Source organism: Zeus faber (genome assembly GCF_960531495.2).
Source record: "Zeus faber genome assembly, chromosome: 1".
In the NCBI taxonomy this organism is placed as follows: domain Eukaryota; kingdom Metazoa; phylum Chordata; class Actinopteri; order Zeiformes; family Zeidae; genus Zeus; species Zeus faber.
In genome coordinates this window covers 29,791,326-29,804,651 of record NC_137193.1, presented here as the reverse complement: position 1 = coordinate 29,804,651, position 13,326 = coordinate 29,791,326, and the positions used below count along the sequence as shown (strand labels likewise).

At 45.3% G+C, this 13,326-nt stretch overlaps 1 protein-coding gene across 1 annotated transcript in view; it reads right to left on the bottom strand.

The window, feature by feature from the left end:
* Positions 1–13,326, bottom strand: part of adcy2b (adenylate cyclase 2b (brain)) — a 37,255-nt gene that overhangs the window by 16,910 nt on the left and 7,019 nt on the right. Inside the window, exons 3-8 of the mRNA XM_080021558.1 lie at positions 8,644–8,805; positions 7,198–7,347; positions 5,331–5,479; positions 3,048–3,159; positions 1,415–1,542; positions 449–607 (exon numbers count right to left, since the gene is read on the bottom strand). Coding sequence (XP_079877684.1) covers positions 449–607; positions 1,415–1,542; positions 3,048–3,159; positions 5,331–5,479; positions 7,198–7,347; positions 8,644–8,805 — 860 coding nt within the window. The remainder of the gene's footprint in view (positions 1–448; positions 608–1,414; positions 1,543–3,047; positions 3,160–5,330; positions 5,480–7,197; positions 7,348–8,643; positions 8,806–13,326) is intronic.

Genomic DNA, 13,326 nt, shown 5'->3' with positions numbered 1-13,326 from the left:
GAGAAGAGGAGAGGAGAGGAGAGGAGGAGAGAGCAGAGGGAATGGAAGGGAAAAAAGAAGAGAAGGAAAGAGGGTAAGTTATGAGAGAGAAAAGAGGAGAGTAGACGGGGAGGGAAAGTGAGAGGACCGATTGAGAGTTTGATTTATCCTGTGTTTCATCTATTTACTCTATTATAGACATTATCTCTAAAAGCTGAAGCTTGGTTCCAGGAGAGGTAGGAGTGCCAATCTGCCTCTTTGCGCTGCTTTTGGGGCTTCCAACACCATATTGACATCCTGAGTGTGAGACTCCCCTGGTCAAACACCCTCATGCTGCCAATTTAAAAGTCGGCACTAAAAGGACATAACTATTCGCCCTACTCCTATTTCCTATGGATTGTCTGGTTTATTTTCCACAACACTGGAGAAAAAGGTAAACCATTAAAGATGGCTTTTGGCTCAGACTCACCCCGGCACACCGCCCGCTTCCATATGATTGGCCAGCGTGACGTCGTGCGACCAGACGTCGTACTGCCACTTCTGGAGGCCGATCACGCCGCACAAGACGTTCCCGGAATGCACCCCAACGCGCATGTTGATGTCGACTCCGGTGGCGTCTCGGACCTTCCTGCGCAGCGGTGCATAGAATATTGCGTGAGGAGCACCAACGCGAAAAAAAAGAAAACTGCTCTTAAACGACTGTTAACGAACGGAAAAAAATCAAAAAGCTTGTTGTATTCCAATAGAACACAACAAATAAGCAAAGCGTGTGCTTACACGAGACGGTGGAAGAGGCCGTTCTGTGGAGACTGGCTTTCAGAGCATTTATTTCAAAAGCCCAGTGATTACGATCAGCTATGCAATATAATTTGGTATGTGTCTGCGGAATTGTGATCATGTAAGAGCCAGAGTGTGTGTGTGTGTGTGTGCGTGCGTGCTTGCGTGCGTGCGTGCATTAACATTTTTTTTTTTGTTTTCTTTTACATTTGTTTGTACTTATTAGTGGTTCAGTCGGCACGCAGGCTTATCGGCTCACTCTCACATGGTGTTTGCACTGGTGTTCAAACATCGCTGGAACCCAGTCTGGCATTCCTTCCGCTTGGTCTGTTCCACAACATGTGTGTGTGTGTGTGTGTGATGTGTTTGTGCGTCCCTCTGCGTGTTTATGTTTGTGTCTCTTGTTGTCGTGGCTTTATCTGTGCATCTGTGTGTCCCTGGCTGCTCGTGCTTATGTGGGTCCAGATATTTGTGTGTGCGTGTTTTTCCATGTTTATTTATCTTTTTTGCAGGTTTATGCTGCATCTCTTTGTGTGTGTGTGTGTGTGTGTGTGTGTGTGTGTGTGTGTGTGCATGTGTGTGTGTGTGTGTGTGTGTGTGTGTGTGTGTGTCTGTGTGTGTGTGTATGTGTGTGTGACAGAGGGCTATGGGGCTTTACTTGATGGCCTCACACATATCCAGGCCCATCTTGACACAGTTCCTGGCGTGCTGAGGGAGAGACTCCGGCAGCCCAGACACGCAGTAGTAACAGTCCCCCAGGATCTTGATGCGCATGCACTCGTTTTCCTGGACAGAAACAATGTGAGAGAGAGAGAGAGAGAGAGAGAGAGAGCGAGAGAGAGAGAATACTTTACTGAGAAATATTGGGATGTATATTATCAAAATATGAATTTAAAAATAAATGAAATGATTCAAGTACAAGGATAATTTTGAGACTAGGATGAAGCAATTCTATCCATATTCCAGTGGTGTCTCAGACAGAGGTGAAAAGGTCATTGACATTTCTTTGACACTTTCTTTTATTGCAAGTGAAGGTATTGTTAAAATCAACCACTTGAGTATGAAAACAAGTAACTCAAGTTAAAACAGACTGTTAGTTACTGTGTTGCACAGTAATCCTCGCTTCCAGTAACAGCCAGATTGAAAAGAAAAAAAAGCCTCGATATAACATTTGAGTCAAAACTCAAATGTTTAATATACGTAGCAGAATGTTCAAACGTTCAAATGATCGCTAGACCCTACAAATACGTCCCAAAAAAATCGACTCTGTAATTAACTCCTTCCACTGCTGCACTCCGTTTCCTGTCGTCGCTACACCGGTGTTCACGCGTTACAATGAGGATTCTGGGGGTCTCACCGGAGTGGCCATCCCAGAGGTAAAAAAAAAAAACCAGTGGCTGGAAATTAGCTCAGTTGAAAAGAAAGGAGCTCAGATGGGGAGGAGCTCAGATGGAGAGGAGCTCAGATGGAGAGGAGCTCAGATGGAGAGGAGCTCAGATGGAGAGGAGCTCAGATGGAGAGGAGCTCAGATGGAGAGGAGCTCAGATGGGGAGGAGCTCAGATGGGGAGGAGCTCAGATGGAGAGGAGCTCAGATGGATAGGAGCTCAGATGGGCGCCGCAGGGAATCGTATCCACACTCTGACACACCGAGCCACCCTGTCTGTCTTCCAGCCGTCCATCTGTTCCAAGGAGATTGCTGCACGGAACGCAGAGTCAAGTCACATGATCTGGATCTGGATCTGGTGTTCGAGAAAAGATCTCCGTGGTACTCACATCTTGTTCACTGAATTTACTTGCCATGGCATCCACATGGGGGGTGTTTCGACGTGCCGCGTTTGGTCACATGGCAACTGCATATGGCAACCACTTGAAATGCATGTACAAAATGCTTCTGATTCTTTATTGTCCAAGCGGTCAAGCTGTTTGCTCTCAAACAGCCGCCCACCACCCGTCCCTCTCCTCCCAACATAGCTCCCCGCAAGCCGTGGGATGGTTAACTCCTCGATTTGTTGGGGCCACAGAGTTTATGCAAGCGTGGTGGTGGTGGTGTGGTGGTGTTGGAAAGGGGGGAGGGTGAGCTCGGGGCACGATGGACCGAGAGCCAATGGACGATGTGACTCAACTGTCAAGAGTCAAAGATGAGAACAGAGGAGAGCGGCCCACACTACTACCTGCAGCTGTCAACAACACTGTGTGTGTGTGTGTGTGTGTGTGTGTGTGTGTGTGTGTGTGTGTGTGTGTGTGTGTGTGTGTGTGTGTGTTTAGCTGTCCATCCTCACGAATACATTACCTTCGCAATCTGGTCGAACTTTCCAAAGAGCTCGTTCAGCATGTGGACTAGTTCACCTGGGGAGCAGTCGCTGGCCAGTCGGGTGAAGCCCACTATGTCGGCGTACAGGATACTGCAAAGAGAACCAGCAAAGGTCTTAGAGCTATTTGTTTACATATTTACCATTCGTCATTGCACAATTTTTCAGACATTTAAAGAATGGAAGGACGTGATTCATTTTTTCAACGCACAGCGATGAATTTTAAATGTGGCTCTGTTCCAGGATCTTGACACTTTATGTCGACGGTTCACTTTTAGTGAGAGCTGTTCTCACACAAAAGACCAGGAATTAATTTGCATCGTCACATTCAGAAGAAAAGTTCGTAGCCTTAGCATTTTCTCTGGAACTGACGTTGCAATTGTATGATACAAATGTACACAATTATGTAGCAAAACCTTCTTACACATTTCAGTTGTCTTGGGGCTGTAAAATCTTCATGCAGATGCTAAAATGATCCCAATGCTGTCATTGTCTGCATTGACCGCCAATCAACCAATCACAGATTAAAATGGGTGGGACTTCGTAGGTCAACCATAAAACAGGCAAATAAATAAAGATTGTCTTCTCCGAAAGATTGCCAACATATGTCAACATATTATGTTGTCATTTTAATACTGTATAAAGTGACTAAGCACAAACAAGTCTCAACATCAGTGCTTTTTTCAGGCTATACTTGAAAGATGAACTGACAAATGAACTTGTGAAGATTAGGTAACTACTGTAGGTCTTTTTATTTTTATTATTCAAAATGATGTCATAGATGCAAAATCCTGTGCACAACATTTCTGAGAGAAAAAAATAATTCAGTGGATATAAAAAAAAAAAAAACGATTGGAGCCAGAGCATTTGCATCCAACAGGAGGAATTCCCCTTACTGGGAAAAACAGAGTTGACCCCCTCAATAATAACATACGACAATTGGCACGCATCGGCGTGCGGAGTGGGAGCAATCTGGGTGCAGTTTACGCACCTGTCTCCCTCTCCAACGGTACCGACGATGTGCGCGGCAGCAATGGGGGGTCCGCGACCATTTCCCTATGGAGCGAAACCAGAGCCGTGTAATAATGGGGACACTTTTGCCGTGACTCTCCCCCGTCGACAGTTTGCCTAAAGCGGCAAAATGGCTAGAGTGGGAGTGGATATGGTGACATCCCCATTTTATTGTGTCATTTTATTGTGTCCCCCAAACAAAAAGTTACGCCTTTGGTTGTATTATTACCAACTAAGATGGTGAGATTATAACATTATTGCTTCACCAACCACTGATTATCTGGGAGCTGGGAGCTCGAAAACAGAAGAGTTAGGTGGTTTCTGGTCCTCCATTATCCGTCGAGTGTGGGTGAAGTGCGGCACAATCTAATCTGTTTTGATTAAGTCACCAACACTATCCATCACCATCCATTCTCTGCTCTGGTGACGCAGAACTCTGCGGTGAGACTGCCATGAGAATATGGTTTAATTAGAAAGGATATCACTATAGGAGCTCACACACACACACACACACACACACACACACACACACACACACACACACACACACACACACACACACACACACACACACACACACACACACACACACACACACACACACACACACACACACACACACACACACACACACACACACCCACACACACGAGTCCCACTTCAGTCCATGGCCTCAGTAAGACTGTATTCCTTGTAAAGCTCCACCCAGTTGAAGAGTGTTTCAAAGCACGCCCCATAGGCTCACTCTCGGTGTGAGCCTGGATTTGCCAATAACCTCACATCTCTCTGTGATCTCCCCCTCTTCATTTCATTCACCCCAAGCAATATTACAGAAGGACGTCATTACGGTTATAAATAAAGGACAGATCCTTCTCTTTGTTTGGACAAATGACCCTGGAGTATGCTCTTGGAGGGATTAACTCTCTAATTGAATTTTGACCACTGGAAATCAAGGGCGGGGGTTGGGAGAAAGAAGTGGTTAGCGAGAGCCGAGGAGAGAAGAGAGAGAGAGCGGAGGCTCAGTGGAGGGCGGTGGAGAGGAGAGAAGAAGCAAGGTGGAGAGAGGGGGTAGGGACGAAAGAGAAATAGAGAAAAGGAAGAGGCGAAGACAGTATGGAAAGATGAGCAGAGATGAGCTGTGGCGAGGGTGGCGGGGCAGAACAGGACAGGGCAACACGAGTACAGTCCAAAACAGAACAAGACAACAGGACAGAGGTAGGGGTGTGCGCGCGGTAAACTAAGACAGCCGTCACCTGACGTTGGTGTGCCGCTGCACGTAGAGGTTGTGGAAGTTGTTGGCGTTCTCGGCTCGGCCGAAGTTGGGCCCCTGCAGCCTCTGGATGATCTCAGCCTTCATCACCCTGGCGATGTGCGCCGGCAGCAGAGACAACAGGAGACGCTCCTGCAGAGAGAGCGACGGAAGCACAGGAGCAGCGGTGGGATCGTGGCACGTCTGAGTCATGATGGGATGGCTGACAGAAGTATCCCAGCTCTTCTGTCGAAAATCAATCCTCAAGCCGTTCGGCCGTGTCTCTCAGAGATCGGCCGTGACGCATTATGAGGCACTGAAGGCCCCGAATGTGTCATTAGAAGGAGAGGGTTTACCGCTCAGAGCTAGAAGGGACATGCATCGTCAACATGAACGGTACATAGGGGGAAAGAAGGAGGAAGACGGAGGCTGTGAGGACGGGAATTATCCTGGCTCACAGACAAATGGCTGGATTCAGGATTTTATAAATGGACGCATGTTGCCTGTGTTCTGTTTGTAGCCTGCCTGCCTGTGTTCCTACAATTGGATTTTTTTTTCTTTTTTGTTTACATCCATTACTTTAGAGCCCACAGGGCTTGTTTCAGTGAGGGGAGGGTTATATTTTTGGGAGGGGGATGATCGAGTGTCTAGCCAGAGGAGTGTGTGTGAACGCACGCCCACGTGTCTGTGCGTTTATGTCTGCCCGAGTATGTACATACAGTGTGTGTGTGTGTGTGTGTGTGTGTGTGTGTGTGCGTGTGTGTGTGCGTGTGTGTGTGCGTGTGTGTGGGTGTGTGTGTGTGTGTGTGCGTGCGAGTGGATGCCTGAGGCGGCATGACTCATAAATGCGGCTCACAACGAAGAGGGTCATTATATTGTTCACACACTGCAGGCTCATTTCCTAAAACACAGCAGCAAATTAAGTGCAGAGAGAGGGGAGGGTGGGTGGTGGAGGTATGGGCGGAGGGGCACCTAAAAATAGAACCCCACCCCCCTCCCCTTCCCCTCCCCTCACACACACACACACACTAAATCAATTTTAACAATATATAGAGAGAACATAGTGGGGCTAGTAGGATTCGATTGTTTTTTTCTACTTTTGCTTAAGTTAATTATGGAATTCATTATGAATGATTCTAAAATGATCTGCTCAAAGCCATTACATGACCCGTTCATCTTTGGCTGCCTGCACAGGGGGAGTAAAATAATAATAATTAATAACTTGGAACCTGCTGTTACAGTGTTGATTGTTAATTACGTATATTACTAACTATCTGAATGAGTTCATGCTTTGCACTGACCCTGTCCTTACTGAAGGATGGACCTGAGTGTGATGTAGACAACAAGTGTGTGTTATTTGGCAATAGACACATTAACCCTACAACAAGTTCAAAGTGAAGCACTGTGTGTCTTATATTGAAAAAAATGCAGTTAATTTATTGTTTTTTATTACACAAATACAAACACATCAAGATGCATACTACTGTAGCAAGTAATTACATGTAATTGGGATTACTTCATTGGATTAGAAAAAAGTACAAATAAAGAGGACTGGTAAAATTATAAAAATTGGTAATTTGTATTGTATTTACATTTAAAAGTTTGCCATGATCACTTCAAGTAACTTAGTATAGGGTCATGTTATCATTCAGAAAAAAATCAATTCGCAAAAGAAAAGTGCACAAAGTTTTTCTAATTCATTTTTTCAATTTTACTGAATTGTACGGCATTCCAAGATATTGGAGATTGTTTGTTGCAATTAGAACAGCATTTTTTTGGTCTTTTTTGTGTCGTACCTTTATCCCTCCAATGCAAAAGTAAATAATCTCAAAGTTATCTTCAGTAAAAAAAAAGTAATCTTGAGAGTATACCTGCTGGTGCTTTTCAAACTCCAGCTTGATGGGCGATTTGATACAGTTGCAGGTGTCCTGGTAGGTCTGTTTGAGAGCCAGCTCCATCAGGTGCTTGTGGTACGCTCCAGCCAGGTTGCCACAGGTGAAGATGATGACATTAGCGAGAATCTGCACACACACACACACACACACACACACACACACGCACACACGCGCACGCACACACACACACACACACACACACACACACACACACACACACACACACACACACACACACACACACACACACACACACACACACAGTGTGTCAACTTTGGAGGTGACGCATTCCTACTGAATCGTCTTGGTAGTAATTACCCCTACTTAACACCACCGCTCAAGCTTACATTGTTATTACCCGATAAAGCCAGGTCAGAGTTGAGCACACACACTTCTACGCTGCTTTTCCATCCCAACTTCCTCCACTAAAATTAACCCCGAGCTCTTTAAACTGTGGCTGTGCATTTTAATGGGCTGTCTTTGGTTCGCTGTGCACAAAATCGGTACAAACCTTTTCCAACACGCTCCATTATAATGTCTCGACATCCGCAGAATGGAATGGTGGAACTATTTGGATAGTGTCAGGATGTAGAACGGCAGAACTGTTTTTTCCCCATTTTGTGTTATTTGTTTGGATGAACACAGTGGGTTGATGCAGTATTTTTCATCTTTCATTGTCTTTCTTTTTTTTCCTGCTGTCTGTTCTCCCCTTTATGTTATGGTCAATGTTGTTATTCCTTTTTTTTTTTCAGCGTTGTTAAGCACGGTGTTCAGCGTGCCAGGCCATTGTCAAGGTTCCACTCTGTTTTGTGCCTTGTGTTGGCTGCGTATGCTGGAGTGCGTGCTGCTGCTTCAAGAGGCCATTCATTCCAAGTATGCTTTTCAAAGAGTTGTTCCCTAATAAAAATATCGATGGGCATTCACTTAACACATGGGGTATTTGTTGAATGGGATGTGAGTCACACAGAAACATACACACAAACACACACACACACACACACACACACACACACACACACACACACACACACACACACACACACACACACACACACACACCCAGCCAATATATAACCAGTGTTGATTAACACAACATGAGGGTGTGGGTGTAGCAGCCACAGTACAATGCAACTCCTCTGAACCTCTCAGTGGAGGTTCAACTGATACATTGGTAACACTAAAGCGGCTGGAAATAAATGTAACGAAGCAAAGATATATTTCCTTGTTGAAAGACCTACATCTTCACCTACCAAGCGATCAACTGCAAGGTTGTCGAAGTAACACTAAAAAGATTCACACTCACCCTCAAACCCCCATAAAATGATCACCCAATAAAATCATGCTCTTCCCAACTGACGTACTGTATGCAGGACACTAAATGTGGATATAAGATATTTTCCTTAAACCGCGTGTCCATCTCACCTGCCACACCAGCGGCTCCAGCTCCTGGGCGGCCGACGCCAGGCACACGGTGAGGGTGATAGTGTGCGAGGAGCAGGTGACGACGCTGGCGATCATGGCCCCCCTCATGGAGAAGGGTAGCATGGTGTACACCACAAACACGATGAACAGGAAGAAGGAAACCTGCAAACAGGGAAGAGGAGGAAGGAAGGTTCCCCAGGTGATGAAAAGCAAAAGAAACAAAAACAATTTGGCCAAACAAATGGACGCCCATCTTGGAGCGTGACGCCCTGCAGTCTGCAGATGTTCGCCCATTGGGGGGCGAACACGAGCGGAGTTTGGACCTGTGAAATTACATTTGCAGGAAAGGAGTGAGCAAAGGGGAGAGATGTTCATTGTGGTTCTAATTCTCTGTCACAGCTTTTTCGACCGTGCTGAACACCCTCCCCCAAAAAATTTTCTGCTGGTCGGACACTGGGGGAAGGGCCACTAAAGTGGAGCCTCCTCTGGGAGATCTCTGCGACCCTGGTGACTTTCTGCCTTTTGCGTGTCGTGTGTGTACGGGTGTGTCGGGTGATGTGCTCTGTCCCCGTCGACTTCCCATAGACCCCTCTTTCCTGTTTTTTGACAGGTTCGAGAGGGTTCATCCGGGGCGGAGGGATGAACCCTGTCCCTTCCTGCTTTTCTGTCTTTTTTCTGTCGAGAGTTCAAAGAGTCGGTGAGTTGATAAAAAAACAAACATATGATGGATGGACTGGTTTCCATCTCAACCCGACAATCCCTCATTGTCCCTTTACTGAATCTAGAGTTAGAAAAGATTCTGCTTAGTTCTTGTCTCCCGCTATTCCAACCTTCTAAGGCGAATGCCCACTTCTTTAAGGCGTAGCTGTAGGGTGCTTTTTATATTTCTATATTTTTATTTTCAAATATCTCAAACATAAGATCGCACCCTTACATGTGTTGTTGTATATCAGTTATTGGCAGCAGCTCCACGGGCCTATCGTGCAATATTTTCATAATTTATCAGACAAACTGGAACCTTTCCCAGACACATTGGCCAGCAATTAAAAATCCTTCTCTTCTCCTTCCCATCTCTTCTCATTCAAGATCAAAGATCTAAGCAATGGTTAGGATTAAACACCCCCCAAAAATGTTGGCCTGACCAGCCATGGCAGATGCCGCTGCAGCCTCCCCTGTGCGCAGGGGTCCTTCTGGACAAGTAGGCCGCACGGCCTCCACGTCCCAATGCCGCAGGTACACAATGTTGTTTTGCCTTCCCAAATGCTACCATGTCAATCCATTCTCACATTATGAATTTGATTACATTTAGTTGGCCAATAGATATGGCACACTGAATTGTTCCTTTATTTCCAAAATGTATTCTCTGTAGCATAAATCCTGTAAGTTTTAGCTCGGGGTGTTGGCACAAATAAACCAACGTGTTGACAGTAAATCTTTTCTGCGTAGTGTTAAATGTTTTCCCTCCATTATTGGTAGCTATAAATAACTAACATAATCAACATGCCCTTCCCAGAGTGGCCATTCAGAGCTGTACCTCATTTATATAGAGGAACCACCTGCCACACACGCAGAAAATAATTTATTTGTAAGAGGCCCAGAGAGAGGCCAATGGATATGAATGAACATGACGTGACATGACACATGGGTACCTGATAAACAATCAAACTGCACAGTTTTTACTGTTTCTTTGTTTGTTTTGAATATACAGAAAAAAAGTAAGGGAAAGTCTATATATAAATCTTCCTTTTCATTTTTCTACATCTTTCCAGTTAGCGGTTTCAAGGTAATTCGATGAAAGCAAGGATCCCATGCACCCTCCATCTCATGTTTTCAGCAACTGACCGGGAGAAACAACCTCCTTCTGAGCACGAAAAGCTTAATTAACGTTGACTTTCCAGTATATTGAACTTCAATGTTTTTGTGATGAAATGGACAACTTTGCTGATTCTAAGAGCCTCTGAACATGAGCCTCTTGACTTGCAGCTGGGAGCCTGGCATGGGGCGAGGCATGGAGAGCCGGGCATTTGAGGTCCAGCCCCGTCTTCAATCAGATTCCAGACGGCCGAGAGGGAAATTCTGATCCTTTCTAAGCTTTCTACACTTCCTGCATGCTTCAACATCAACTCCACTATAATCTGCACTACAAAGCTACACTCATGAATTCCCCGAACTCGATTTGCCTTACGACTGTTATAAGAAGGGTAGCAAGGCAGCTCATGAACTCCAGCTCCCCTGGCACATTTTAGATAATAAGAGATAACTTTGAACCGTCGCTTCCCCCTCCTTCACAGTATCAAGGCGTGAGCGCCCCCACCTGGTGTGGACGTTCAACCAACAAACACACGTCGCATCAAGAATAATGCTCAATTGGACAGCGTGTGGCGTCATTGATTTCGATCGTATCCCCAGGATGTGCAGAGGAGGGGAGGTAACTGGTCCTCACGTTGCTCTGGTCTGGTCTAGAGTCAGAGTGGCAGTCCAATTTCAGATGTGTCACCTGGCGTGGTTTTCACCGGCCAAGCGTTTTGGCCCCCCGGAATCCTTAAAACCCCCCTCCAACACCATGAGATGGAAATCTCTATCTTTCATCTCATTACTCCGGCTCCTGCTCTCTCTCTTCCCTCTTTTGTATCCGTCACTCAATTTGTCTTTACTTGCACAGAATATACTATACTATTCCATGATAGTCATGTAAAAGTGCACTCGCTTGCACGTTTTGCACACAGGCATGTGCGGTGCCATTCACATAGACATCTCAACAAGAAAGAGCACACTAATGTACCCTGGTCATGTACCCTCTCAGGGTCAGCAGGCTAACCAGGCGTGGATTCATGCACAGCCCCGGATTGTCCAGACTATTTTAAATTATTTTAATTGACTTCAGAGGTAAAAAATATAATCGACCTCTATTGGCCCATAAGAAGCATTTTCTAAAATTAAGCAGCTGATGGGGTGGATGTGTGGACCAAGTGATGCGGCCACCATCCACTGAGAGAGAAAGAGAGCGGGGGGAGGGGAGGGGGAGAGAGGGAGTGAGCATGCTGAGCTGCGGAAGCGTCTCGCATAAGCACGTTTTTTTCTGGCTTTCTCTTCATTTTTCTTTCTACTTTTGTTTTGTTGCATTCCTTATAAACACATTGTTTATTTTGTGTTTTGTGTTGTGCGTGATCATTGTTCTAGTTCAGTTTGTTTGTTGTGGTTGCTGATGGGGGGCTCACAGGCCGGCATGCGGTGAAACTTGCTTCCAGAATGGGCAGCGTGGTTGGGATTTTTCTGGACGGACAGGACATCATCAATCTGGTTAAGCATGAGGAGTAAAGCGGGGCCCCACACAAACAGTAACCTAGGGGCCAATGACCACCTTAATCCGCCACTGAGGCTAACGTACCCTGAGAAAACTCTCCACTATAATTAATCTTGCTACACTTCAATCATATCCCTGAACTGAGGGAAGTTAGCCGTGATTGCCTCATTTCATTTCCTAGTGATGGACAGTCATTTGCAGGCTCCATGATGGGTCAAGTGGCGACTGCCATCCGAGAATAATTACATATGTCAAGGTACATTTAATTCATTACAGATTCACACACACAGGAGAGGACATGACATGTGGGTGGGAGGGAGCGATTGGGGTACCAGGTGTAACAACCAGGCTCTATTTGCCTCCTGGAACGATGTGAGGCCTTGGGAGGAATCGAATCAAGCCCTGACAACGGGCGGATGAGGTGAGGGTGATGACTCACACACATGCGTACACGGTTTTGTTTGTGTCGAGAAAGAACAGTATTTTTAATGTTGCGGTTCCAGTGTTCTTCTCGGAACCCAATGTTCAGAAATTAGTTTTTTCATGCAACTAACGGAACTGAGAAGACAAAACATTTGTTTTTTATTAAAGTACAGATTTCAAAGTAACTTACTGTTCTGGAAAAATAAAGGGTTTTTTTTGTTCTTTTTTGTGTTTAGAGCACATCAAAAACAGGCAATAATGATAAAATAGCAAGAATAAAACACTGAAAAAATAAAAATAAAAACAATAATAATAAACAATAAATAATAAACAACAAATAATAATGAATAATAATACTACTGATAATGATAATTGTAAATATAGCTGCAGGCTGCAGTACACGGGGTCCAGTTTACAATTTCCCGCCTGAAACAGCACAATTTTCCAAGTTTACGATTTTCCCCCAAGTTTACGATCCCTGCCAGATTCCCCCCCCGCCCGCCCCAGTCAATCGTCTCCTGCTCATCTTGCGGAGCAACCACTATGCTACCACTATGGTCTACACAGCGCAACCCTCCTGTCTTTAAAACAACCGTCCATGTTTGCCTGTAAACTAGAAATTCTCATTGTTATTACTCGCCGCGTTGTCTGTGTAAATAGAGCTGCACTCTCAGTGACGGTTGGCTGTTTGATGCCGTGTCGGGCACGTCATTTATTTGTTGCGTTTTTTACATTTTCAGATACTTACGTTTCTATGAAATACAAAAAACGTTGTGGTATTTCTGTGAGTAATTACCATAGCATGGCTTCTATTTTTCCGACGCCTCGCTAGATCTTGAACGCATCACTGGGCCGTGCATTTCAGCCGTGTGGGCTTGACCCCTAATAATACTAAAACCTCTGTAATCAACAATTCATTGACAAAAAGCAATGTGCGGGCGCATGTGTGCGTGTGC